The following is a 24,799-nucleotide window of genomic DNA, read 5'->3' on the forward strand; positions in this document are numbered from 1 at the left end:
CCTGTGCAAAAGTGTGGAGGTGAGTGTACTGGAAAAAAACTGCTATAGGAGAGGTCAGTGATATTTCAACATCAGTATAAAATTAGAGAAAGATAAGGCAGTGGGTAGATGTTTCCCACCAGCATGACTGTAGCAGTGCTTGATGTTACGGCTTTCTTGGTTGCTTGTTATCACCTTTGTTCTGGTGTTTATCATCCACAGAGGTCTGCAGACACTGCGGATCCGATGCACTGCACTTTTACTGAGGCATATGAGAGCAATCATGCTCCTTGTCTTTATGTTTGCGGGGATAAGTCTGAAAACATAAACTCGGTGTAAATCAGTGCAGCAAGGTCTGTTGAACCAGTAACTCCATGAGGTATGAGCTCCCCCCTTGTCTCAAATAAGGCTCTGTCAGTACCTGGTCTGATTTAAGGCTGTGTTGAAGGAATTCTTTCCCCATGGGTGAGAGTGATGCTGGAAGGAGTTGGGTCTGTGAGCTGTTGGCTGAGGAGGGCTTTAGCTGTAGCACCACATTGCTACCAGATGTGTAAGCTTTGCTGATTGAGTTGTTTTGTGATGAATCATTGAAGTTAAAGTTTGAAAGGGAAGATTTTTGCCAGTTCTGGTGTTTGGTGAAATGCGAGTAGCTGTCATTTTCCTCATGGGCTTTGAGAGCATTTCTTGCATTTGATTTCTTGTAAGTGCAAAGCAAGGTTGTTACATTAAAGACAAGTACATTGCAGGCTGAGTGTTGATAATGAACTGATTTTGCATCTCAGGAACTTGACACTAAGCCTACAAACAATTAGCAACTCCAGATGGGTTCATTATCATTGATTTTATTAAATGAGCGATAATTTCTAACACTTACGTGCAACTGAAGTCCATTTTGAGACAAGGGTGTTTTTTCTGGTGTACTGTGTATTGTAAAGATAAATATCAGTTCTGCCTGCAAAAATATTTGTAAAATGAGGAGAATCTTTTTAATAGTCTCAGAGTTTGGGGCAGAAAATAATGAAAATAACATTTAGTGAAAAGGACTTCAGAGCTTTTAATTTATAGCAGTGAAGAGAAACCATTGCCTCTAAAGAATTCACAAATTAGTTTTACTAGCAGTCTTTGCCATGCACATTTCTGCTTCTGCATTCAGCAGAAACTATTTCTACTGGTCCCAGAGTGTGAGACCTTCAGCTTGAAAGTTTTCCTCTGTCTGGCACATGCACATCTCTTGGTCCCAGTTCTGATCGTTCAATAAAGTGCTTTTTATTGATGACAAAAATATTTGGGTTTAAACATATTTTCCATTTGAGAATATAAAATACAATTGACACTCACCTGTTCATTGTGTTGTAATTAAGGTTACACTGGTGTTTAAAAGCCTCACAGGAACTTGCAGTTTTGTAGTTCTTTCTAGCTGCTGTACAGATGGTGATGCTTTCTGTGTTGAGGAGATGGGGACCAGCTATTTAATTGTGCCTTAGCCAGGACGAGTCTATTTTTAATAATGCCTGGTGGGTAATTTTACTAAGCTCTTGGAAGTGCAGTTGAGTACTGAGACTCCTTGCGAAGAGATTGGGCACAGCTTGAGAAAGTCTAAGGATGAGATGAGATGAGAAGCTGCAGTGGAGACGTGAGGCAAGATCTGGCAACTGGCGAGGAGTGAAGCTCGGCTCAGAACACGACCCTCTTGGGTCCCATCAAGCACTGCCTTCTCTGAAGAGAGATGGTAATGCTGTGTTGACTAGCAGCCTGTTTGCTAGACAGCACGGAGTTGTACACGTAGTTCCTTAACTACAGGCTATTTCCAGCATGGCTGCAATCACAGAACCTGAATTGTAAGATTGTGGATGACCTGACAGTGTCAAATTACACAATTCCGATCTGTTGCACGATTGTGCTCCTGATAGGTTAACGCCTGTCTCAAACATATTTTGTTACCTATTTCTGATGTTTTATCATCTCCCTTTCTTTGCTGATTCTTTTACACCTCGCATACAGGCAAGAACTGCATTTGGAAAGGTCATAATACCTCTTTAATGGCTCAGCAGATCGATGCATCTTCTTTTTCATTAATCTTTTCCCGATGACCTGCTTTACTGTTACGGGCTTTTCAGTTCTGAGGGTATCAGCAGTGTAAAAAGAGACCTGATCCATACACCAAAGGGCTTTTGTTGACTCAGGAGCTGGACTTGATCCTTGTGGGTCCCTTCCAGTTCAGGATATTCTGTGTTACCAGAAAGCTTAGTCAAGGAAAACAAACAACAGGCCTTCATAAGAAATGAGGGAAACAGTCCAGAGGTCACCTTGATATATGAGTGTAAGGTACAAAAGTACTTGTAATACAGCACATGAAAATGTGTAATAAAGCACATTTATTTGTCTATGGGAAGCCCATTCCACCATGAGGAAAGAGTGTGACAGGAAGGGAATTAAGTGCTTGGTTTCTAGAGATGTCTGGGATAACCCTGGGAAGTGAGAATATAGGAGAGACACTGTCACAGAAATTACCCCATCTTCATTTTTAACTGAAAGAACATCTTGCTTTTTTATTGCCCCAGTACTGGGAGCTAATTGAAGAAAAAAAATCAGTGAAAGAGAACAACAAAAAAATCAGTGGAACTTTTCAAGTATTTGCTTTTCCCTTTCCTACCATCTGTAATTACTTTTGCCAGAGAATGTTCTCACTCAGTAATTTTCCAGTGATTTCAAGGTAGCTCTCTTTTTTTGTTTCTCTCTTGCTTCTCTGCTACGTGAATTCTTTGCCATTGCTTTCTAAACCCTGATATATTTGATGAAGGGAAAATGTTAGCAGTTTTTGTGTCCATAACCCCTTCAAGGTGATTTTCTAGTAATTTTGTTAGCTCCTTACAAATGCTCCCACTTGCAGATCTGGCTTCTGTAGTCTTCTGGCCATGTCTCCAGAATCATTAATGCTAAGTCACCCAATGATTCAAATCTGGTCTGGGTCAGGTATGGGTATGTGATCATATTTCTGCTGAACTGTTTGGAAAAACAGGAGTTTATGGTTTTGTTTTTTTTTTCTTTGTTCTGGGAAGACTGGCAACACCTGTTTAGAATAAAACAACATTTTTATCTGGAGTTATTTACTGTGATGTGAAGACTGCATGTCCAGACAAAGTGTTACACTCAAAACCTTGTTCATAGCCAAAAAGGCAGTGTGTTTTTATATAGCAAAGAATTTATTCTTAGTGTAACTGAATTTTTGGAAGTCTAATCACGATTAATCCAGATGCAATTTTTACAGAAAATAAAGAATAATAACGCAGTTAAAACTGTTGTACCTCTAGTTCTTGGTTTCTCTCCCTCTTCCTGGTGTTAAGTTCACCCCTCTTCTGCTCCTCTGGGTTCCAAGGTTGCTGATTTTATTCTGGTAGTAGTGGGTGTTAGAGCAAATCATCTGGAGTACTTTCTTGGGTGAAGTACAAGGTTCATCATGTTGATTTCCTCCTTTCCTCCTCTCTTCCATTCCTCTAGGATCCACCTGGGGTCATTTTAGTCTGTTTGCTAAAACAACTTTACACCTGTCTCTTTTCTCCATTGTTCTGCAGTTCCACATTGCATCTGAGTTTTTGCTATATATAGTTGCTTTTTTGTTATTAGATACCATTTCTTTGTTCTCTTTGTTATCTCTGAGGCCAGTGTTGTGCAGCTCCAGGTCTGCTTCTTTGGTTGACCATTGGTGATTTGTTTATGGCTGTGGTCTCAGGTGCCAAGCCTGTGCCCCGTTTCTCATCCTGTGCCTCTACTCTTCCATGCCACATCCTGTGTCTCCACTTCTCCAGTCCTCTGCTGTGGTACCAGACTGTTGTATTTCTCTCTACAAAGTTACATTAGCGGTAAATATTCTGTATAGAATAGCTGCTTTTTACTGTTGTCTGTGCAAAACTGTGGTTGTACCACACACAAACAAAAATAAAACAGAGGGGATATACATGCCTGACCAGTTACAGAAATTGTAGTCACACCTAAACCAGTTATACCAAAGGTACAAGCAGGCCAAGAAAAGGCAAAGCAGAAGTGACATCTTCCAAGGCCTTGAAAATGCACTACAAAGCTTATGGCCTGTGAAGAACAATGGCAGTACTGAATGACAGGGCTAAAGGTTAACTCAACTATTTTTTTCTGCACAAAATATAACTGCTGGAGTGAATATACCTGTGATCATTGCTTTGTGTTTTGTGATCAAAGTGTTGGTTGTGTTTTTACCCTGGTACAAAATGAACTGATACATGAATTACTGAGCTGACCCACAGCCTCATTCATACCTTCTGCCTTTAGTGAAAATAAAGCATTTGTGCTGGTTTTTATTGCTGTTTTAATAAATCCTATTATTGACTTCAGTTGATATCACTGCTCAGTGGTCTTTTCAAAGGGAAAGATTGCACACATTGACAGTAGGATTGCCTTCATGAACAGACTCAGATAAATCTGGCCAGGAAAGGGCTGGAGGCTGGGAATGAGTTCGGAGCAGTTGTGAGATTGAAGGGCCTGTCTGCCTGCTGTGGAGAGCAGATGCTGGAGGTAAGGACAGGTCACTGGGACCTGTAGTACCAGAGATGAACTGCTGAAGGATGACTGTCAAAATTAGTGGATTTAACCAGCAGATGGATACCTTTAACAAATCAGCATTGGTCGACATCTCACTTGTAAGTAGAACTTCTCTGAAAAGAGATGAAAAATGTGGGATCTTCTGTTCATATTTTACCCAAGTTGACTTTTGGAGTAGACTGTTCTTGAAAATTCAGGCTGTGTCTTCCAGTCTTAGAATTGATATCTCACTCCCACACTGCAAATGAATCCCCACACCTTATGAGGGAGTACTTCCCAAGTCTTTTTCCTCAAAGGTGAAGCAACATGCTAACAGAGTAGTCATTAAACACTGGGGTGTGAGAAGGAGGATGTGGGGGGACTATTGTGGATGTGTTCAGGGTTTGTGCCAGCAGAGCAGTCTTGGTTTTCAGTATTCCCACCTGTTTGGGTACAGCTTGTGCTGATCACTGCTGTCTCCAGCACCACAGAAAGACAGAGTTCACCTTTTTTTGTTAAAACATACTCTGATTCTAGATTATACATTCTGATTCCACTTTCTGCTTCCACCTTTCAAAGAGAAAAATACAGGCATCCTGCATGAGATTTTTCTCATCTGATTGGATCAATACTGAGTTCTGATAGTCTCTGGGTTGGTGGCTTTTATTTTTTAATTTTTTTTTTAATTTTTGAAGACTATGAGAAAGAATCAATTTTGTAGACAATGAGTCATCTCACTTTCTCCACAGTGACTCTTAAGTAGAGCCTACAGTGAGTAATTCAGATGTGACCACCTACACAGAACTCCCTCCCCATCATTGTGGTAAGGGCAAAGAGAGCATTGAATTTGGGTTGTTCTCAACTCCAAAAAAGGAAGGAGCTATTTCTTAACTCACAGCATCCCTCTTTTTTACATGTTAACTAAATATATTTGTAACTGAGAAGAGAGCAGAGATTTGTAGTCTGGTTTCCTAAGCCCCATTTCTCCATGTACGTGTATATATTTGTCTAGGTTGTCCACTGATAATTTTTCTAACGTTTAGACAGTTTTAGCTATGTGTTACAGAGCAGTGAAAATAGTAACTTGTGACAAATTTTGCATGTAAGCAAAAATGGATATAGGAAGGGAGGGCACAGCAGCTCTTCCTTTACAGAAAAAGTTTGATTTTCAACACAAGGGAATACCTAGATGAGAAGAATATCATGAATATGTGCAGATTGTTTTGGACAGGTCTTCTCTCAAGTTGGAGATATACATTATACTCTGTTATTTTTGCATTTCCTTCTTCCCCTTTGCTTTCTCTGGTGTCTGCAAAAGGCTGTGTTCTGTTAAACACACAGCAAATACAAACTACTCTGCCACAAGACACTGATCTTCAGGAAACCAGGGTAGGTTCTGGTCCAGATTGCTATATCTTCATGGGAAGTAGGTATCTAAACCTCTCTACCCTCAGGAGAATCAATACACTCCACAAGTAATTAATTAGAGCAAAGATAAGGATCCACTCCAGGAAGGCTGAATAGTTGTCTAAACTTCACTGCCTGGATTTTCCCTTGGCTAAGTAGAAGCAAACACACCCATGTTATCCAGAAGCCATAGGCAAACTATTCTGACCTCATTGATCCTACTCCTTTTTGAGTTACTTGTTTTTTCACATACACTGATTTCTGCTTGAGGAAGCAGAAGTGGCAGGAGGAAGTGGCTGTGGGTGATCTTCGTTCAGCCCTCTTTTCAGATGAATGGGAACTGATGAACAGAAAATCCTCAGATGAGCTTGCATGGTTTGTATTCCTCATTTCACTGCAAGGCAGAAGAATTCGAAAGATCTTTGTTTTCAAGATGTACCCTGCAAGTTCTTCCTCATGTTGAGATGGAACTTCTTGTGTTTTAGTTCATGGCCCTTGCTCCTCATCCTGTCTCTCAGCACTACCAAAATGAGTCTGGCGCCATCATTTTGTACCCACCTTAGAGATACTCCTGAGATCCCTTCTCAGCCTTCACTTCTCACACAAATGCTCTGTGTTTCTGTAAATATCTTATGTTGGCCTAGGTGGAATTTCAGGAAATAAAGCCCCATAATTATTGAATACTCGTCTGACTTGAGATTTTGCTAGGGACTAATTTCGTGCAGGGGCTGAATTTTCAACAGAATAAAGGTGTTCCCAGTCTTTTTCTGAGCTGAAGTGGCAGAGCACATGGCTGCCTAGTGTCTGTGAAAGCTTAGCAAGGTGTTACAGTTCTGCTAGGTGATACAAGAGTCTCCACATTGGCTATATTTATACATCCTTTCCTCCCTTCTTTTGATTTTTCCCAGGATGGAACAAGTAATGTCATTGATTAGTAGATCACTGGTATTTTTAATTCCTGTGGATGGTAGGTTTATTGGGGTGAGGGGGTTGTGTGGTATGTTTTAAAGAAAATCAGAAAGTTTAACAATATTTGTTACGTTCTAAGATGTTTCTTAAATAGGGACATAGGAAGGAAGCTAAAGAAAAACTGAGACAGCACATGAACTGTGAGAAGTACACGTATATTTGGTTAATCTAAACACAACTGGTTTTAGTACATAGCTAAAAATTGAGGTGCTGCCAGAATACAAATTGTAAAAGAGAAGTTACATCTGTCTTTTTATTGAGTTCTTGTTTACCCTAAGGTAAGTACTCATTAATAAAATTCTTGTTTCTCTTTGTTTTCTTTATCAAGTTTATAGATTTTTCCTAAAAAATAAAAATTAACAAGAAAATTAAAGATTTGTTGTTCTGTGTTTCCATTTTTTTTTTCTTTCTTCTTGCTCTCTGGTTCTGGACTAATTTTTGCAACTTGGCACAGGAATGCCTGAATTTGCAACAAAATCCTGATAGTTTTTTACTTGTATGTCTTTCTCTGGCTTGATGAGTTTTTAAAGGAAGGGTGTCAATGTTTATAAGGTAGATATAAATACTGATTAACTGCAAGGGTGATTCTTGCAGGAATTGTTTGTAGGATTTCCATCATGGCTTTTGTCAAAGTACTTGTGGAGACAGTTAAATGTTGCCATCTCTTTTTCTCCTTTGGGATGCAGTGGGAAATCCAAGTTTGCTCTGATATAGGAGGTAGCAGCACCACCCAGGTGTCTTAGTTCTCTGCCACAGGACATCCTGAGCTCTGGAATCAGCATTTTCCACAGACAGGGCTGGGAGACAATGGGTGTTCTTGTACCACCAGGGGACACCTGAAGTTGGATTTGTGAGTTCCTGTTTTGCCAGAGCAGTCATGCAGCATGGAGATTCCCTTGGCTGAGGCAGCTGCCTGGGCTGTCTGAGGGAGAAAGCTGCAGGTCAGGACATGTGCTGGTTCATCAGAGCCCAGGAGATCTCTTGCCAGACGCCTTGTCAATCCACGATCTCCCTGATGGCATTCTGTCTGTCCCTGTGCAGCACTGCTTCAGCCATCTGAAGCTGAGGTGCTGGAATGTCTCCACCTCAGCCATATTTTTTTGACCTAGAAATAGTTTTCTCAGCACAGGCAACATCTTCATTTCCAGTTTAGTCCTGCCCTCTGTAGCATCTGATATTTGAAAACAAAGGCTCTAGCTTCTTCTGAACAATACCAGAGATGCCAAAAAGCATAGCAATAACCCAGTGTGTAGGAAGCACAGAGAAGAGCAGGTGAGAGCACTGTTCTCTAGACAACCTTGTTTATGTTGGCAGTAAACAGGGTTGTGTTTTCAACCTCTCTTCATCTTATAGGCTTGATTTATCTTCAATGCTGGGGGCCTGTGCTGGTGGTTGGAAACCCCTAAGCTTTGGAGCACAGACCTAGATGTGTGCACCTTCTCTAAGAGGTCTGTCAGACCTTCCTCCCAAGGCCTAGGGCAGAGCCAGATGGACGGGGCTGCCTTTCCATTGTGTGTCACCTGGGGAACGTGGGATGCCTGCCACGCCCTGCCCATACTCCTGATGCTGCAAGCAAAAGTGCTTATGCTGGGCCAGATTTTGCAATCCAAACGTTTCCATTAGGGACTGGAATCAGATCAAAATACTGGATTATCAGCCTGCTTTCAGAAGGTAGGAACTAACTTTGCACTCCCTGGGTATGGGCAGAATTGGTAGAGCAGAGTCAAAATGTCAGTTCCCTGCGGAAGTCTAACAACTTCTTGATTTTTTTTTCTTCTTTTCTCTTGTAGCTGAGGATCATCCCATACCAGCCGGTATTTTGTTAGAAACGGAACTTCCCTTTTGTTTCTCTCATGAATACAGATAATTTTGTAGTTATCTTTCTTGTGCTGATCAGAGAATATTAATTCAGGGGTCTCATAGCTCTTGTCCTTCTTGGTTTTTACCTTCTGGATTGTTGGCTCATGAGAGCATGATGCTGTGGGCTCCTTGCTGCTATTAATTACATGATGCATATTGGTTTGTCTTTGGGCGTTGGTCTTTATTCTCGGAATCTTGCAAATATGTGAAACAATCAGCCTATTGTTTAACAAGTGCTCTACACACACTGTAGGCCTTTTGTGAATTTCAGTTTTAAAAAAAATAAAAGAATGACTAATGGAGCACGAACGGTGCTTGTGACACTGTAGTCCATTGTGTAAGTATTGAGAGCAAAATTTGCATTCCTAGAAACGCTTGTTCACAGTCAAAATATAGGACATTTTCTTTATGGCTCATGGGAAAAGATGTACTGTATATTCAGCTCAGGATGCTACTTGGAAGGATCAGCTTTTAAAAAATGTCATTTCCCTCCCCTGGAACATTGAAGCCAGATTGAGACCCGGCTTTGCTTGGCAACAGAAGTGACTTTTTCATTCAGGCAAGTGGCATGGGGGGGATATTTTAGGTCTGTGACATACATGGACCATGATTTGTTTGCTAAAATAGCTTCTCTTTTAGATGATGGTCAACTTTGACATTGATGGCCCTTTTAAATAGCGAGAGTACATTATTATATAGTGTAAATGTATGCCTTCTGTGAATGCCAGAGGCAGCCTGGCAATGTGTGCTTTTCTTTCCTTCAGAAGCATATTGGTTTATGGCTTTTAGTTCTTCCCCTCTCAGGTTGTCACAGGTCAAGCAGAGGTTGAACTGGGATCTTTAAATGTTTAGAAAAATTGTGAGTTCCAGTCAACTCACCTGAAACTAATAGCTGTCTGTCCTGCATGTGCCTAAAAAGATGGTACTGGGTGCTCAGAGGGGTAAGGCTGCATCTTACATATGCTATAGGTAGTTTCCTGTGGCATTTGTTGTCTAGGTAGAATTAGTCTGTTTTGACTTTTTATTTCACTGTGAAGAATTAAGATCCAGTCACTGCTCACTGGAGGTACCACTCCTTTGTCAGTCAGTGAAATCTCTTTGGGAAATGCATAGACTTTTATAATGGGCACACGTGGTGCCAGTCACTGTGGGATTCCTGTCCCAGGAGGGATGTTGTTAAAATGCTAAAACCTAATTTACAGCAGCAGAGCCTGTTCATGGCAGAGTGGAAGCCAGCACAGAGTGCCCAGCTCCTGCTGCAAGGCCCTGTTTCCAGCAAGATGCCAACGGAGCTTTCAAGTGCTTGCCTGGAGAGGGTGTATGAGGGACTTCTGAGGACCCTTAGGAGTATTTGTGTATACACAGATAAGGACTATGGGGACCACTTAGCCTTAGCACAGATCCACAGAGAGCTGCTGCAAATGGGAGTGATGTAGGCAACAGCTGGGTGTCCCAGGCCAGTTCAGCCAGTACTGGCTAGGACAGAGTCATATTCATGGGGAACAAGTGCTGGATTGTGTCCCTCTGCTCTGATGTGACCCAGGAGGTTTTTCAGTATTACCTTTTTCTTCTCTTGAAGAAACAGGAGTGTTAGAAGTATCGGGGAGGGAGTGTTGTCAGTCTGAGTTCGGGAAGTGAGCAGGGAGCACTCAATAACTCTGGAGCATTTTATACTTGTAAGAGAACTGCCCAAGTGCTACAAGTGCTTCTATTCATGGCCCTGCTGTAAATTCAAATCATTTGGACCCAGCATTCTTGGCATCTGAAGCTTCAAATTAAATTGTATTTGCCACTCATCATCATTAATTTGCAGTTTTCACCTTGATTAATTTTTAGGAATGTACATAATGAGAAACTTTTAAAAAAACAGGAAGAGAGGAAATGGAAATTTGCCCTCTGCAGTGTTTTTCTCATTTATGATCTCTGTGTCTGAAACTGTATTGCTCAGTGGTGCATTTTGTCACCTGTTTTCTGTGTCAGTTCAGTGACTATTGAAACAAAATATTCTGTTTGATACAGAAGAAATGGTGTGAGCAGCTCATGCCAATTAGTGGCTGAGTAATTGGCACATCTTTGTGAGCAATGAAGCAGCTGCTTGTTGTGCTGACAGGGATAAAATATTCATAAAGAAGGTACGGGAAAGGTGGCTTTATCATCACTGACTACTGGTTTTGGTTGTGTTATTTATAGGAGTGAACCAGGTTAGTTTTTAAGACATTGGTACAGAAAAGAGGTGTCCTCAAGCCCGGTGAATATACTGCAACTCAATTTTCCAGAGATATGTTTCCCTTCTTTTCCATTAATTTTTTTGTAGAGTTCTGGATGTTAAAGTCATATACATATTCCTGCTCCTGGATTTAGGCGGGGAACTGTAGGGATCAGAACTTACCTTATCGTCTTCCTTTTTATGTTCTCTGTTTTGTTTTGGTTTTTTGGGTTTTTTTTTTTTGGCTTTTTTTTTGGTTGTTGTTTATTTTGTTTTGGGTGGGGTTTTTTTGTTTGGGTTTGTTTGGTTTTTTGGTTTTGTTTTTTGTTGGTTTTTTTTTTTAATACAGTATCTTACTTTGAAACAAGACAAAAGTCTCTTTTTAACTTTTCAGTCTGAACAAGTGTCATAGAACCATAGAATAGTTTGGGTTGAAAGGGACATTAAAGATCATCTAGTTACAACCCGCCTGCCATGGGCAGAGACACCTTCCACTAGACCAGGTTGCTCAAAGCGCCATCCAACCTGGCCTTGCACACTTCCAGGAATGCGACATCCACAATTTCTCTGGGCAACCTGTTCCAGTGTTTCACCACCCTCATATTGTCCAGCGCCTTTCTGAGCAGAATTTGCTTGTCTTCGGGAAGGTGTATATAATTTATATTCTTCCTGATCTGAAGTGTAGTAGAATGACTATAAGTATACTTGATGTTTTTCCTGAACAAAATGAGGCACACTTCTAAGAGCTTGCTCAGAAATTACCATTGTCAGTAATTACAGGCTGAGATGGTTTAGCCAGATCACACCTCATATGCATGTTGTGACTTCTAAGATTTTGCCAGAAGTTGTTGTTTGGCTTTAAGCGATACATGAAATTGGTTGTTGTAACTTTTCTTCTTGAGTCACACGATACAAGAGAAGACGCTGTATGGAGTGGTCACCCTTAGGCCTGATGTTCACAGAAAGCTTTTCACAGAGATCTAGTAGTTTTTCTTTCCTCTGGAGTGTGAAGACAGCAAAATAAAATGTCCTGGCTTTGGAGTATGAAGAATGTTGTATTAAGTTCCCAAAAACAGGGGTAAGGCTACAGATAGAAGAGCTCAGTCCTGCAGAACTGGTGCATTTGTCTGCATCAGGTTAAAGCTTCAGGGCTTCATGGTTTGATTCTGGCAGTTTCTTTGCATCTTTGTGCTTATCTTCTACCTGACTTGGGTTCACTGTCATGCTCAGATTCTCCCAAGGTCAAAGCACCCTCTTCAGAAGCTTGTACTTGTGCTTTCTACTTCCAGGGAAAACTGTTGCTTCTCTATGCTAGGAAAGAAAGAACTTCATATTCAAACTCATAGTGTAGCAGTTGCCAGAGCCAATGGCAACTATGAGTTTTGTTTCTCTTCCTGGGCTTTCTTATATATCACATTTTTTACATTGCAGGGAAATTATTTTGTATCATTAATGGCAAATGCCATTTAATGATACTTTTTGAAGTGGCTTAAGACTTTTTCATGGGTTTCACCCAAAATATTTTCCCTGCATGTTCATAGTTTAACAGGTCAAGTTTGTGCATCACAGACACTTCGGTTTGCAGCTTCTTTCCATCTTTGTTGACACTTTAAGCTCAGCACGCTGGCATACCTTCAGTTCTGCTATGGGTGCAGTAATACCTTTCAATTGCCTGAACAGGAACCACCGGAGGGCATCTGTCTGAATCTGAATTATGTTTGAAAACCATCTGGCATGTTGTGGGATAGTCCTAATAATAACAATGAACACTTTATCAGGAGTTGAGTCACTGTGCTCGGTTTCCAGTGTAATACTCTTACTAGTTGCATGTATGTATTCCTTATAGCCACAGGGTTACTACAGCGTGCAGACATTGTATAAAACCATTGTGCCGACAGCTCGCATTTGGACCATTTATCATTCAAAATCTGGCTATAAAGAAAAACATTTAAATAATAAAAATAATTACCGAGATGAAAGATCAGTGTTAGTTGCACCCTAGACCTATTTCCTGCTTCTGCATGGGGGAGGAATAGAGATGGCAGTCACAGGAGTAAGATTCTTGCCCTGAAGGTGCTTTTTGACCTCTTGAAGGGGTCTCTTTTCATACTTAACACAGACATCCATCAACAAGGACAAGGAAGAGCTGTCTGGTTCTGAAGCATGGGGAAGAGAAAAGCTGCAGGAGGTCCTTGGTCATCCCTGGTTCCTCACAGGATCTCACTCATTTTTCTGTAGGCCGACTCAAAGTATTTTGTGAATCTGAGTATGTGTTGTTTTCCAGAACCTTAATGAAGTTCAGAGACAATACCATAATTTTGCATGTTTAAGTAGTATTGCAGCTAGCAGTGACTGGCACAGCTCTAGGGATTTTTAACCCTGGCTGAGAGCTCTCCAAACCTACCTGTGTTCTCAGATGTTTGTCAGGTGCCCCCCAGCACTTACATGTGCCCATCATGCCCTGGCCATCCCTCGGGTCTGCTCTGTGTTGCCTTACTGGTGAAATGCAGCTGTTGGGGGTTTGTCTGTCCTTGTGAGAACAGAATGTCCTCAGTGGGGTCTTCAGCACATTAAACTGTTGCCAGACATACCCGTCAGGCTGCCAAAAGTACTGCACGAGACAGCTTTAACTCCACATTGGCAAAAGCTGGGATAATGTGCAGAAGCCATGACAGAAGCATGAGTAAATGATTTGCCTGAGATGATGCAGAGGGGCTGGTGGCAACGCATGGAGGGAGCCCTGGTGTCCTCACTCTGAGTTTGTCCCAGGATGCTCTCCTGTTTTCCCCCACCCAAAGGCATATGAAACTCTGTGGTTTGAGGATCTTTGCTGTTGTATTGGCAGCAAAGGGGAGCTAAGATTGAACTAAACCACTGAAACTAATAAACTTCTCATGTGCATGCAGGGACATCAGATTAATTAGTTTGCTAAGCAGTGGAGCTGGAGCTGTGCAGCTGCCTGACAACGATAAGAGGAGGGAGCCACAAACCAGGGGCCTTTCTGCTGTCTGCTCCTTCCTTCCATCTCAGCTCCCTGGAAATGGCAGATGAGAACAGAGGTAGCAAGCCAAACATATGCAACCTATGCATACTGTGCTGAGCTGCATAATTCAGGGGTATTGTTCGCTGTGTCTGCAGGCGTCACTTCCCAAAAGCTCCCACTGCTGTCACTGGAGGGAGGCTTCACTCGTGGTTTCTGCAGGAGCACAGGGACATTGGTTTGGCGAGCTTTTGAAAATCCACTTCTAAAATGCAAATGCTTTCCTTCTTTAACAGCCACTTGAAGCCAAGCGTGATCAATAAACACAAAACACTTTCACAGTTCAGAGATGCTCTGGATTATGGTTCTGCTCGTTTTTCCTTTTTCCCCTGCATAATGCTGTTTGCCCCTTAGTTTGAAAGTAAAAGTAATTAACAATTTCATAAAAATCTTTGGTTTACAATGATTAGATAATCGCTGTTTGTGTATTAAGCAGTCACTGGGAATGTATCTGGGCAGACAAGTTGTGTCAGCAGGAAAACTGGTGAAATTTTGATCCTTTTGTTACCACTCTCCCTCCCTGGGAGCTGTTCAGAGCAAGTTAGACAGACAGCTCTTGGGAACTGTTTGGGTCTAGCTTGTCCTCGCTTTGGGGCTGAGACTAGCATGCTCCACTAAACCTGTCTGGTCTTTCCAGCTCCCTTTTCTGTCTCTAAAGGACATTAAATTTTTGATGCAAATGCTTCTGCCAGTAGGTTACTGTGATTGTGCTGTCGTTGCTTGCCTGAGTAAGCTGTCCTGCATGGGGTACAGGGCCAGGTCAGCTGCTGGTGTGCCCTGGCTTAGGTACTTACACCTGTGCTGAAGGATTTGTAAACACAGCAGAGCTGCAGACCTTTAAAATGCATTTAAATACACAAAAGTGTGGGCCCTGAAAGGGGAGGGAGCTAGCAGGCATGGCTCCTGGAGGCTTGCCCTGAGCCTCTGGCTCCCCCGGCTGGAGCCGGTGTGGGAGAAGGCACAGTGGGGACCCAAGGACAGGAGGAGTGAGGCTTGTTACCCAATGATAATGGCATTTACAGTATCTGCTTGCTCTTCATTGATGACTTTGAGTACCTTTGAATACCTTAAAGTACACTCTGAGTACCATCTCCTTATAGGTTGCTGTACAGTAAATGGATGCTGCTCTGTGGAATGATTAAATTGAGCATTTTGGGTTTTGGTTTTTTTTTTGTTTTTTTTAAGATGCTTTTAAAATTCAAGTTAATTAAATGGGTGCAAAGGCGACGGTGAAGACTGACCATGCAGAAACCAGGCTGAAAGAAGTTTCAAGGGAACACATAAGGGGTCTGAGCTCATTTGAGAAGAATAATGTAAAAATGTGGTTTAGTGCTAAGCCTAATTTAGCATGCCTGCAGGCTGCTGTGTGCAAAGTGTTCTCAGCCTTCCTCATCATCTCCAGATACAGATTCCTTCCCTCTCTGTGTGCTGCATCTGATGATTTATATAGCCATGTAATGAATCCAATCAGCCTTGTTACCCAACAGAAAACTCTCTTCATGTTTATTAATAGTTTACTGCCCCGTCAGATCAGCAGATTGAGCCATGCATCCCATGATGCCCATCCAGCACAGTGGAGATGGCAGCAATGTGCAGGCTGGGTCGAGAGGAGAGAGGAATGTGTGCAGCCCATCATCAGCAGCAGACACTTCATATCAGTTTTGCTGTAATGTGAAACTATACACAGATGCAGTGCTTATATGAGGCCTTTCCATTGACAAGAATGGGAGGTTTTGCAGATTTGGTTCTTGCTGTTTCAGTGTAAGATAATTTTCTGCCTGAACAGAGACTGTAGGGTGGCTGGGGCATGAGTTGTATGCACAAGTCACTCTGGCCATTTGGAATTATGTGAGTTTACCTGGCAACACCACAGGAGGTGAGCACATTGGAAAGCTGAGTGACTGGCTGTTGAACTTTGTACAACAAGTGCATTCAGTGGAATTGTGCTAATCGATTGGCACACCAGTGTAATTTATTTTAAATAACTTTTTACTGTTCCTAAAGGTTCCATTTTGAAGTTTCTGCTTCATAGGATGAAAGAGGTGCCAGTGCTCTTTAATTCTTGAACAGACAGGACTAACTCCCAGCAAGAGCCCAATTTTTCTGTGGTCCTTTTTGTTTTAATACTCCCAGTGCAATACTTTGCCAAACTCCAAAGAATAGAAATAAAAATGGAACATTTTGGCCTTTTGGTGGCTTTTTATCAGCAGCAAAACAATTTTCAGACAATTGCCAAATCTCCAGGCCCTTTGGAAGCTCAGATTCAGCTATTTCTAGGTTGTCACATGTCTAATTAATATAAGTAGTAACAGTAATACTCCTGCTGGTATTCTGCTTCGGCCAAGGCTAGGCTTCCAAGTCTCATAGCTGATCCTTAAGGGTATCTTTACACCCAGCTAAAACCTTTGTGGGGTCAGTAAGAATGTGGCAATTAATTGGCACAGGTAGTATTTATCGCTGCACAGTGACTTCAGGGAGTAACATTGTACCACATAGGATCTTTCTTTACTGTAATCTGGGGTTTTAAAAGCCTTAGTATCAAATGCTAATTTTATGCAATTCTAGGGTTCTAGGAGAGGTTGCAGCATAAAAATTCTGTAAAATATAAGCTTCTTTTAATTGTTGACAGCTATATTAGGAAAACAGTATAGAAAAGGAAAGTTTTTGTTTTGCTTTGTTATTCAGAGAATCGCATTTTATATCACCAGAGACATATACTGGGAGAGTCTTTTTATTCTCCTCAGCTTTGTACGTGTCCTTGAAGAAGAAAAGTTGTGTGCGATGAAAAGAGTTTTAATTCTGAATTTCTTCCACCGCTGTACAGCTGCGGTCGGGGCTGTGCTGGCGTGTGTTCAGGAGTCTGTCTGTTTTCATCCTCTTGCAGCGCACTAATATCTCCCATCTGAAGGGCTGAAATGGAGGCCCTTCGTTTCTGTAATTTAGGATTTGATCCAGCGTTAAGGAAACTTCCCTATCCAACCATCCAGGAGCCAGTCTGACAGTCGCTCTCTCACCACCTGAGCTGGGAGCAAAGCCCCTTTGCAGCTACACCCTGCACTGCCAGACAGACCCGGGATTTCCCATAGCAGGGTCTCAGATGACTCGATCCTTAAAACAGCTTAGTCTTGGTGCAGTAAACTAAATAACAAAATAGCAGCTCAAGCTGGTGCCTCTGAGGAGGGACCCCAAACAAAGGAAACCCTGGGCTTTTATACCCTGCCAGTGTAAATGCAGGAAGGTCTGGGGTCATTGGCTGCTGCCGTGTCTCTGAGTGTCTGGTCACCTGGCTGGGCCACAGCTCCCCAGAGCCTTTGCTGTGCCAAGGGTTGGCACTTCTGGCCTCTTGGCTCAGGCTCTCACCACACACAGCTCAACCTGCAGCTCCACTGCAGCTGCTCACCCAGCTTTGGGCACTGAGTGTGTTCCTCTGCACAAGCTGCTGGTTGTCTTAATGTTGGCTCAGTCTGAGCTGAGTTTTAGTAATGAGTTGTGTACGCTTTGGTAATCCCTGGTAATGGCAAGTAGAACAGGTTCTCTTAAAGCACTGCTGAGGGCTGAATAACTGAGAGTGGAAAGGGTAAGAACAGTGGAAAATGCCTGATATGACTGTAAGCGAGTGGCTGGACTTGTCAGCTGTTGAACTTTCTTGAGCACAGTTTTGATACACTCTGGTGTTTCTCTTTACAGTGCTTCCACGTCGCAGTCAGACCATTCCACTCACACCAAATCTGCTTCTGCTTTGTCGTCTGACTCCATCTCCACCTCAGCAGACAACTTCTCTCCAGATTTAAGGGTATGTTTTGTCTTAAAAAATAAAAAAATACAAAAATGTGACCTCCTTCACAGAGAGCATCTTGCTTCTGTGAGTTTGCTATGGTAAAATAATGTCAGCTTTCAGTAATACCAAACTATATTTAGCCAAATTACTGAAAGGACCTGAAGTCAAACAGGTGAAATTGAAGTTTAATCTCTACCATATGATGTCCTTCTTTATGAAGTTGTTTAATCTTGAAAAAGCTGACTCTGCAATCCTCACTTGGAGATGAATTTTCAAAGCCGCTCCATTTTCTTTTAGGTGCTTTAAGTAAGTGAAATCCTCAACCTGTCAGTTGTATATACTTTTTCTTCCTCATGTATGTATGCTATGTGTATATGTATATACACAAGGTGTTCAGTCTTGAGAGCTTCTGCTTGTTTGTAAACACTTGAGTCCCTGGAAGTACCTTCTTTCAGAGAAAGATCGCAATCTCCGAGCTGATAAAAATAATCTTCTGTCACAACGAATTGCTCTGACATAAAAAAGGTCCAAACAGAGCTCTTTTAAGTCTGCTATTAGATTAGTTAATTTATAAATTCAGAGTTCTAGTTCAGTGTCACAGGAGTTTTGAAAACTCTCTGTATGTTCCTCTTATGAAACCAAGGGGTTTGTTGGTATATCTTAGCTTTAAAAAAAAAAGTCCCAGGGTATAAAACTGTTGGTACTGGTACATTGTAGTAACAACTTTAGCGTTTCTCAGCTGTGTTTGAGAATCTGTGTAAAATGTAAACACTGTAAAATTGCATAAAAATCTCTGAGTACAAAGCTAATTCCTTTGACAGCCATGATGATTTTTCATTCCGTGAGTGCTGTCTCAGTCATCCATAATTAATAAGAGTCCACCTGTTTGTAAGTGACAAGTATATGAATGTTTCATTCTAAAAGGCAGCTTATTAGCCAATTTTAAGCTAAGATTTGGAAATTAATCCGTAGTTTATGTGCATTCTATGATAGTTTGCACCTTTTGCCTATGGATACAAATAGTTATCTTCCGAACACGCCTAGGTATGGAAATTTGTAATGTGTCTGAAGTTGTCCCCCTGTGAAGTCAGGGTATTCAGTCACTCTAACATACAGAAAATATCATTTTTAGGCTGAGGCTAAGTGGCTTGTTGATATGAATAAGATTGCAAATTCTGCTACAGCTGTAGCTGTATAATATTATGTTATATATATAATATTATAAAAAATTAAACTTTTTTTTTTTTACTGCAGTTTGCATATGTGGAATTTTTTTTCAGTTTTGATGTGCAACTCGTCTTCTCACAGTTTTTGTGACACTTGAGGACTACCTTTAGAAGTAGAGGCCAAGCCAATATTTTCTTTCTAGAACTGAAGTTGTCTTTCCCTTCCTGTGGTTAAGATGGCTCAACATGTTTTCTTTGCAGTTCTGATTGTGATTCTTTCCTCCCTTTTGTCACCTTATCTGTGTGAACTGTAAGCTGTCTGGGCAGGGATTCCAGCTCTCCTCAGCTTGTCTGGTTTCCCACTCAACAGAGCCTCTGTACTCACTAGCAATCAAAAACAGTGTCCACAGAGGAATGTTCACTTACTGCATGAGAGATTTTTTTCAAGCAGAAGATGCCTATGTGTTCCTGGAGGCCATTAGGAGCCCATAATTTCATGCTGTGCCACTGTTCCTGTAATGCACAGGAGTGATTTCTTCACAGTCTGCCTCCTTTTTTTATTTCTAAGCAATCTAAAGTTCTGCCTTCATTGGAACAAATGCAGCTCCTCTTTCATTTTACAGTAGTGTTTCAGGAGAGAGGGTAATGCAAAGGATTACTTATTTATGATAGTGTCACTGCAGGCTAAGTGTGAGCACCTGCTTCTGCTGGCTTCTTGCTCTTCACCTGCATCCACTCTGAGTGAGCACAATTCCGCACATGTCTTTTGTGCTTCACTTAGAGCTTACTCTTGCACAGGTGGTGTGAGTGCCTGCAGTGCAGCTGTGTGTAGGTGTGAACCTGGGTCATTCCTTTACACTCCAGTGGCTGCTTGTCAGTGGTAGGCAGACCTGGAGAAAAGGCATTCCCATGCTTCTACCTGTCTTAGAGTATAGGGAGAAAGGGACAGTTTCCACTGCTACAAATTGACTTAATTCTCCTCGAGGAACTCATGCATTCATCATTTCACTCCTCATTCCTGAGTGTCTTATGCTGGAGAGCAGTTCTTCGGGGTCAGATGATCTGTTCTCTGCCTGTGTACAGCCTGTCATGTTGGTATTGCCAGTGCAAGTGCAGACCCACCATCTGTCCTCTAATCATTGCTGTCGGTGCTGGTGTGTTACTGTTTGCTCCCTGGGCTTCCTTTTGCAGCCCGGTGCCAGCTCCCAAAGGGAACAGTTGTTATGAGTGATGGCCAGCTAGTGCTGATTTCTTTCAGGTCTTAAGTCGAGGACAATGGATGTTCTTTTCCAGGGCTTGTCATACTTTGTCTGGGTTTCTTCAAATTGACATCTCTGCCATGTGACTGTTCCACAAGTTTTGAAAGTCAGTTCTATGAGAGTTTTTTTTAAGGTCCTGATTGTTTTTGCTATTTACTTTGAACTTTCTGAGATGTGACCTTGCCGTGGATATTGCAGATGAGGCAGTGCCATTAACTGATACAATGGCACGAGCATGTTCTCTACTCCAGCTCTTTCCTTACATGCCTGAGCATCTTGTGCAGCTTTCATTGGCACAAGACAGCACAAACTCCCAAGTATTACTTGGATTTGAGTACTCAGGTACTGAGATTTGAGCTAAGCATCTCACTACTGTGGGACGAAAAGAGGTCCCATGTTGTTCCTGAAAGAATGTAAGAGAACAAGCCCTGAAGAGGGAACTGATGCATTTTGTGGTAACTGTGTGGTATGGGTGGCAAGTGCCTGGGCTATGCGATGTTCTCACAGGAAGGTGTTGCATCAGTTAGCTTTAAGAGGCTGAAAATAAGCTTTTCAAGATTTTGATGTGGATATTCCAGTTATGGGATTATTATCTTGTTGTGTGTTTAAATTTTTCCTGCTAGAGTGAATTGCTATGTGGATTCATCCTCACTCCTACCTCTATTTGGTCTCTGCCTCTGCGTGTGCATTGGCTCAAATTTAGGAATTAAATTTCTGTGACGATGGAAAAACACTTTGTAATAGCTACAATTAGCACTCTCTTTTTCTGTGGGGAATTTTTAGAAGAATAGTAGGCGTCCTTTGGGAGGAGGGAACCAGAGGAAGGACCCACCTAATTTCTTGCAGTCTGTGCCTGCAGTTTTCTATTGGAGTGCAATTAACACTCTGTGTGTGCACGCACATGTGTGTAATGAGGTAAATGAGACAACCACTAGGGATTCCTACTGAATGCATGTGCAGTATTTTTCCTAAATCTTTCTCCAAAGTATTTAATAATAACCTTTGTGAAGGTTTGTTGTTGGTTTTGTTTTTGTTTTTTCTTAATGTATATTGAGCATGTCAGTATCTGGAACTCAGATTAAATTGTCTTTCCAGTAGAAAGTTTACAGAATTTTCACTTCGTAAACTAACACTAAATAACTTTTGGCTGCTTCACTTAGTTTCATAGGAAAAAAAAAAAAAAAACCAACAAACCAAAACCCCAACAGAAAAGCAACAAAGCACTCTTAGGTTCTCCTTCCACCCCCTTCCTGATCTTAAATCTGAAGCTGTTTAGAATTGATTTAGGGTATATATATCTTGGAGGTATTTTTTAGCAAATGCCCTGCCATATGTTTTAACATAAGTTATAGGTCAGGCAAGAACAGAATTGAAGTAGTTGGAAGTGAAAATGGAGTTGGAAATACATAGATACTTTGTAATTTGGGTTGAGATGTTAAAAACACCTTAAAGCCAACTTTGCCAAAGGATTGAAGTGTATAAATCGCTGTTACAGATCTGGGAAGATGGTGGTTAATAAAATACAGCGAGTTTCTTGTTCCTAAGTCCTGTAGGCAGTATTTTCTCCTGTGCATATGAGGAAATGTGTCTGTGCATTTTATAGCACTCAAGTCTTCTTGCTGATGCTCCATCTTTTTTCAGTAGGGATTTTCATTTTTAGATAGCTGTTGCTTTATAGGATAATGCCTGAAGCTTACCACGTTCAAAGCTTTGGAGTGGCCCTTGTAAAAGGTTGTTCATTTGCCATTGAGAAGCAGTGGATATGACCCTAAAGCCTGCTACCACTTCCCTTAAGAGCAGTGTATTTGCCTGATAATTTGTTAAGGCCTATTGTGTTTGCTTTTGGATTGCATGCAGCAAAAGCTTAAACCAAAGGGTGAAAACTCATATGTTATTTTCTTTATATTGCTTCTTGCATCTAGAAAGAAGGAAACTACAGCAGATCTGTGTCACTTGCTTAGTTGTGAAACCTTCAGAAAAAGTGGTTTTAATCTTTGTTGTTAGCATTGCTGTTGTGACCACTAAACCTTTCTCCCCTTTGAGGGCAACAAGGAGATCCATAATTCCTGATACTCCTCTGAAGTCCAGACAAAATACTGTACAAGCATATGAGCATTCATGAGTGTTTGTTCCCTAATAATGATTTTCTTCTTTAATATATGAGGAATTGGTGGATTTACAGTAACTAGGTTTATGCATGAGGTGCAAGAATATTATTGTAGCATTCCAGGACTTGAAGGTTAGAAATGGAAAGAAACAGAGTGGCTTGTAACTTTAATTTGTTATCTATTATGTGTATAGTTAGAGACTGTAGACAAGCCCATGTGGTTTATTTTGTAAGATACATAACTGGTGCATGACAAAAGGTATATGAAGGAGTATTTCCTTCCAAGACAGTAAATGGATACTGTTGCTGTCTCCTTAGGTTTCCTGGATTAAATCTGTTTGGGCAAGTCTGCAATGAAGCTAGCCAACCACAATTCCTTTACGCTCAATAGAAGCACATAGATCATTTATGATCTGGTCTATCTCAGCTTTAAGGATATGCCCATGTTAGGTGAGAATGTACTGGAGTTGAGTTGGAGAAGTCCTTGGTGCAGATGTTGGGAACGTACTTTGAGTGATTTCTGTGGATCCCAGCCGTAACTGGGCTCTAGTAAAGGTGCAGTTTTATCTGTTTTGAGGACCTAATGTGTTTCTCTTCTGACTGTGAAGAGAGTGCAGAGTAATATCTCCAGATACAGACTTCTAAAATTGAGGTAAATCCTGTCCCTCAGATGATATTGGGCAGGATTGATTGAAATGCCTGTCACTGACTTTGCCACCTTTGCTTTATTCTAGCTTTAGTGCAAAGTAGCTTAGACTAGCTTTTTGTAGGACACGTATATTGTTAGTAGAAAAACATATTGAAGAAAGATGTGATTTCCCCCCCCCCCCATCCTTTGCTGTAAATCACTAAAACCAGCCTCAGTGAGCTTTTCCATTACTATCTCCCTGCCAATGCAGGAAGTGTGTCAGGCTTTGGTTATGTGTAACACATGTTCAACAAGAGCTGGGTTTAGAGAGTGACATAACGTTTTAAACTCTAAGCACTCATTTAAGCAATGTTTTTCAGTTTTGATTTTAAGGGACTTTTCATTCAGTGAGTGATGCTAGCTTGGAAGCACTAAATCATGACAAAATCTCTGCCTAAGCTCCTCCATGGTTTTTGACGACCTCCGGCCCTGCCAGTCAGCTCTGTGGTAATATATGGAGATAAATATTCCTGTTTCAGACTAGCCCTTGACTCTTTGCATGAGGCTGCCTGTGAGCAGCAGTGGTTCATAGCAAATGCTAAGACGTCTTCCATGCTGGGAGCTTTCCTTCCCGGTGCGCTGGACTGTGACTGCTATTAAGTTACAGACTGTATTGCACAAGCCACCAGATGGTGAAGATAATTGACCTGTGGTCACAAAACACTTGGCTAGATGTGAGCTGGTGATGCAGCAGTGAAATTGAATAAACTGTTCATCTTTTTACTGTCACTGCATGAAAACTTGACTGTGTATTTCTCTGCATCATTGCTTGGTTCCATTCTCACACGGAGGTGCACTTCACGTTTTTCTGTGTCTGTACAGGAGGAGAAGCTGTGCAGGCAGAAGTGGCCTTCACCTGACCTGCAGTAGTATTTCCATAGGTCCCTTTGTACACAGGGTTGAAGTCCAAGGGCCAAATCCAAGAACAGGCAGTGCTTTATGTTATCAAAGGTGTCAAACAGAGGGACTTAAAGAGCAGCGGAAGAGAAGTAACGAAGTCTTACAGGGAAACATATTTTAACTATCTCAAAATTCTGATTTTGACCATACGAATTGTGCCTGGGGAAAATGGGCTTCCTTTCTTTGGAGCATTAAGCTGTTGATGAACAAAGGCACAAAGGACTGGCTCTGGAGAATGAATGATGCTCTTGTCTATAAGTATGGTCATACCAGGACAGCCCTGTCAGTGACTGGAATTTAGCCCCTGCCTTGCCACATTTTTCAAGGACTCCAGTTTATAGTAAGTGCTGCATATTTCACAAGAACTGTAGTGATTTTCATTTTAAAATATCCCAAGAGATAGAAGATCTTGGTTGCCTCCTTGCACCTCTCCCCAGTAAGTCTTTTTCTGCACCCTGCCCCCTTTCAAGGAAACAAACCCACAGAGTAACCAACCTCTGGGTTGAAAAATATTGATTTCATGCAAATTAGATAGGGGAAAAAGCCAGATGCAGTCAGTTTTCTGTCTCCTTTATGTGGAAATAATACTCCCTAAGTGCTCATCTAGTTAGAAAAGAGCAAAGACAGCAAACTTTGCTATTTTTTCCTATATAGAGGTACCTAAATGCTTGAATATGGAGTAACGCACAGTGAAAGAAATCTCTGGAAGCATTTATGATTGCCATCTATTAGGAATGGAAAGCTAAGGAGAATGAGCAAATGGCCTTCATATGTTCTCAAAAATATTTTCGTCTCTTCCTAATTGACTGCCATATTTCTCCTAGCTACAAAGTGCAAGAATTTTCTTTTTGTTGAGTAAAACCAGGTAAGAGGTGGCTTCCCCCCCTGC

The 24,799-nt window shown here is 41.5% G+C and overlaps 1 protein-coding gene across 5 annotated transcripts in view; it reads left to right on the plus strand.

The window, feature by feature from the left end:
• Nucleotides 1-24,799, plus strand: part of MTMR2 (myotubularin related protein 2) — a 63,003-nt gene that overhangs the window by 4,136 nt on the left and 34,068 nt on the right. For 4 of the 5 annotated variants that reach the window (XM_064409464.1, XM_064409469.1, XM_064409466.1 and 1 more), the window contains exon 2: nt 17,700-17,805. In XM_064409464.1, the coding sequence (XP_064265534.1) occupies nt 17,700-17,805 (106 nt within the window). Of the gene's footprint in view, nt 1-9,206; nt 9,326-17,699; nt 17,806-24,799 lie in introns of those variants that run through there. The other variant, XM_064409467.1, reaches the window with a different exon arrangement.

The sequence above is a fragment of the Passer domesticus genome, chromosome 2, assembly GCF_036417665.1.
Source record: "Passer domesticus isolate bPasDom1 chromosome 2, bPasDom1.hap1, whole genome shotgun sequence".
NCBI classification, from domain to species: domain Eukaryota; kingdom Metazoa; phylum Chordata; class Aves; order Passeriformes; family Passeridae; genus Passer; species Passer domesticus.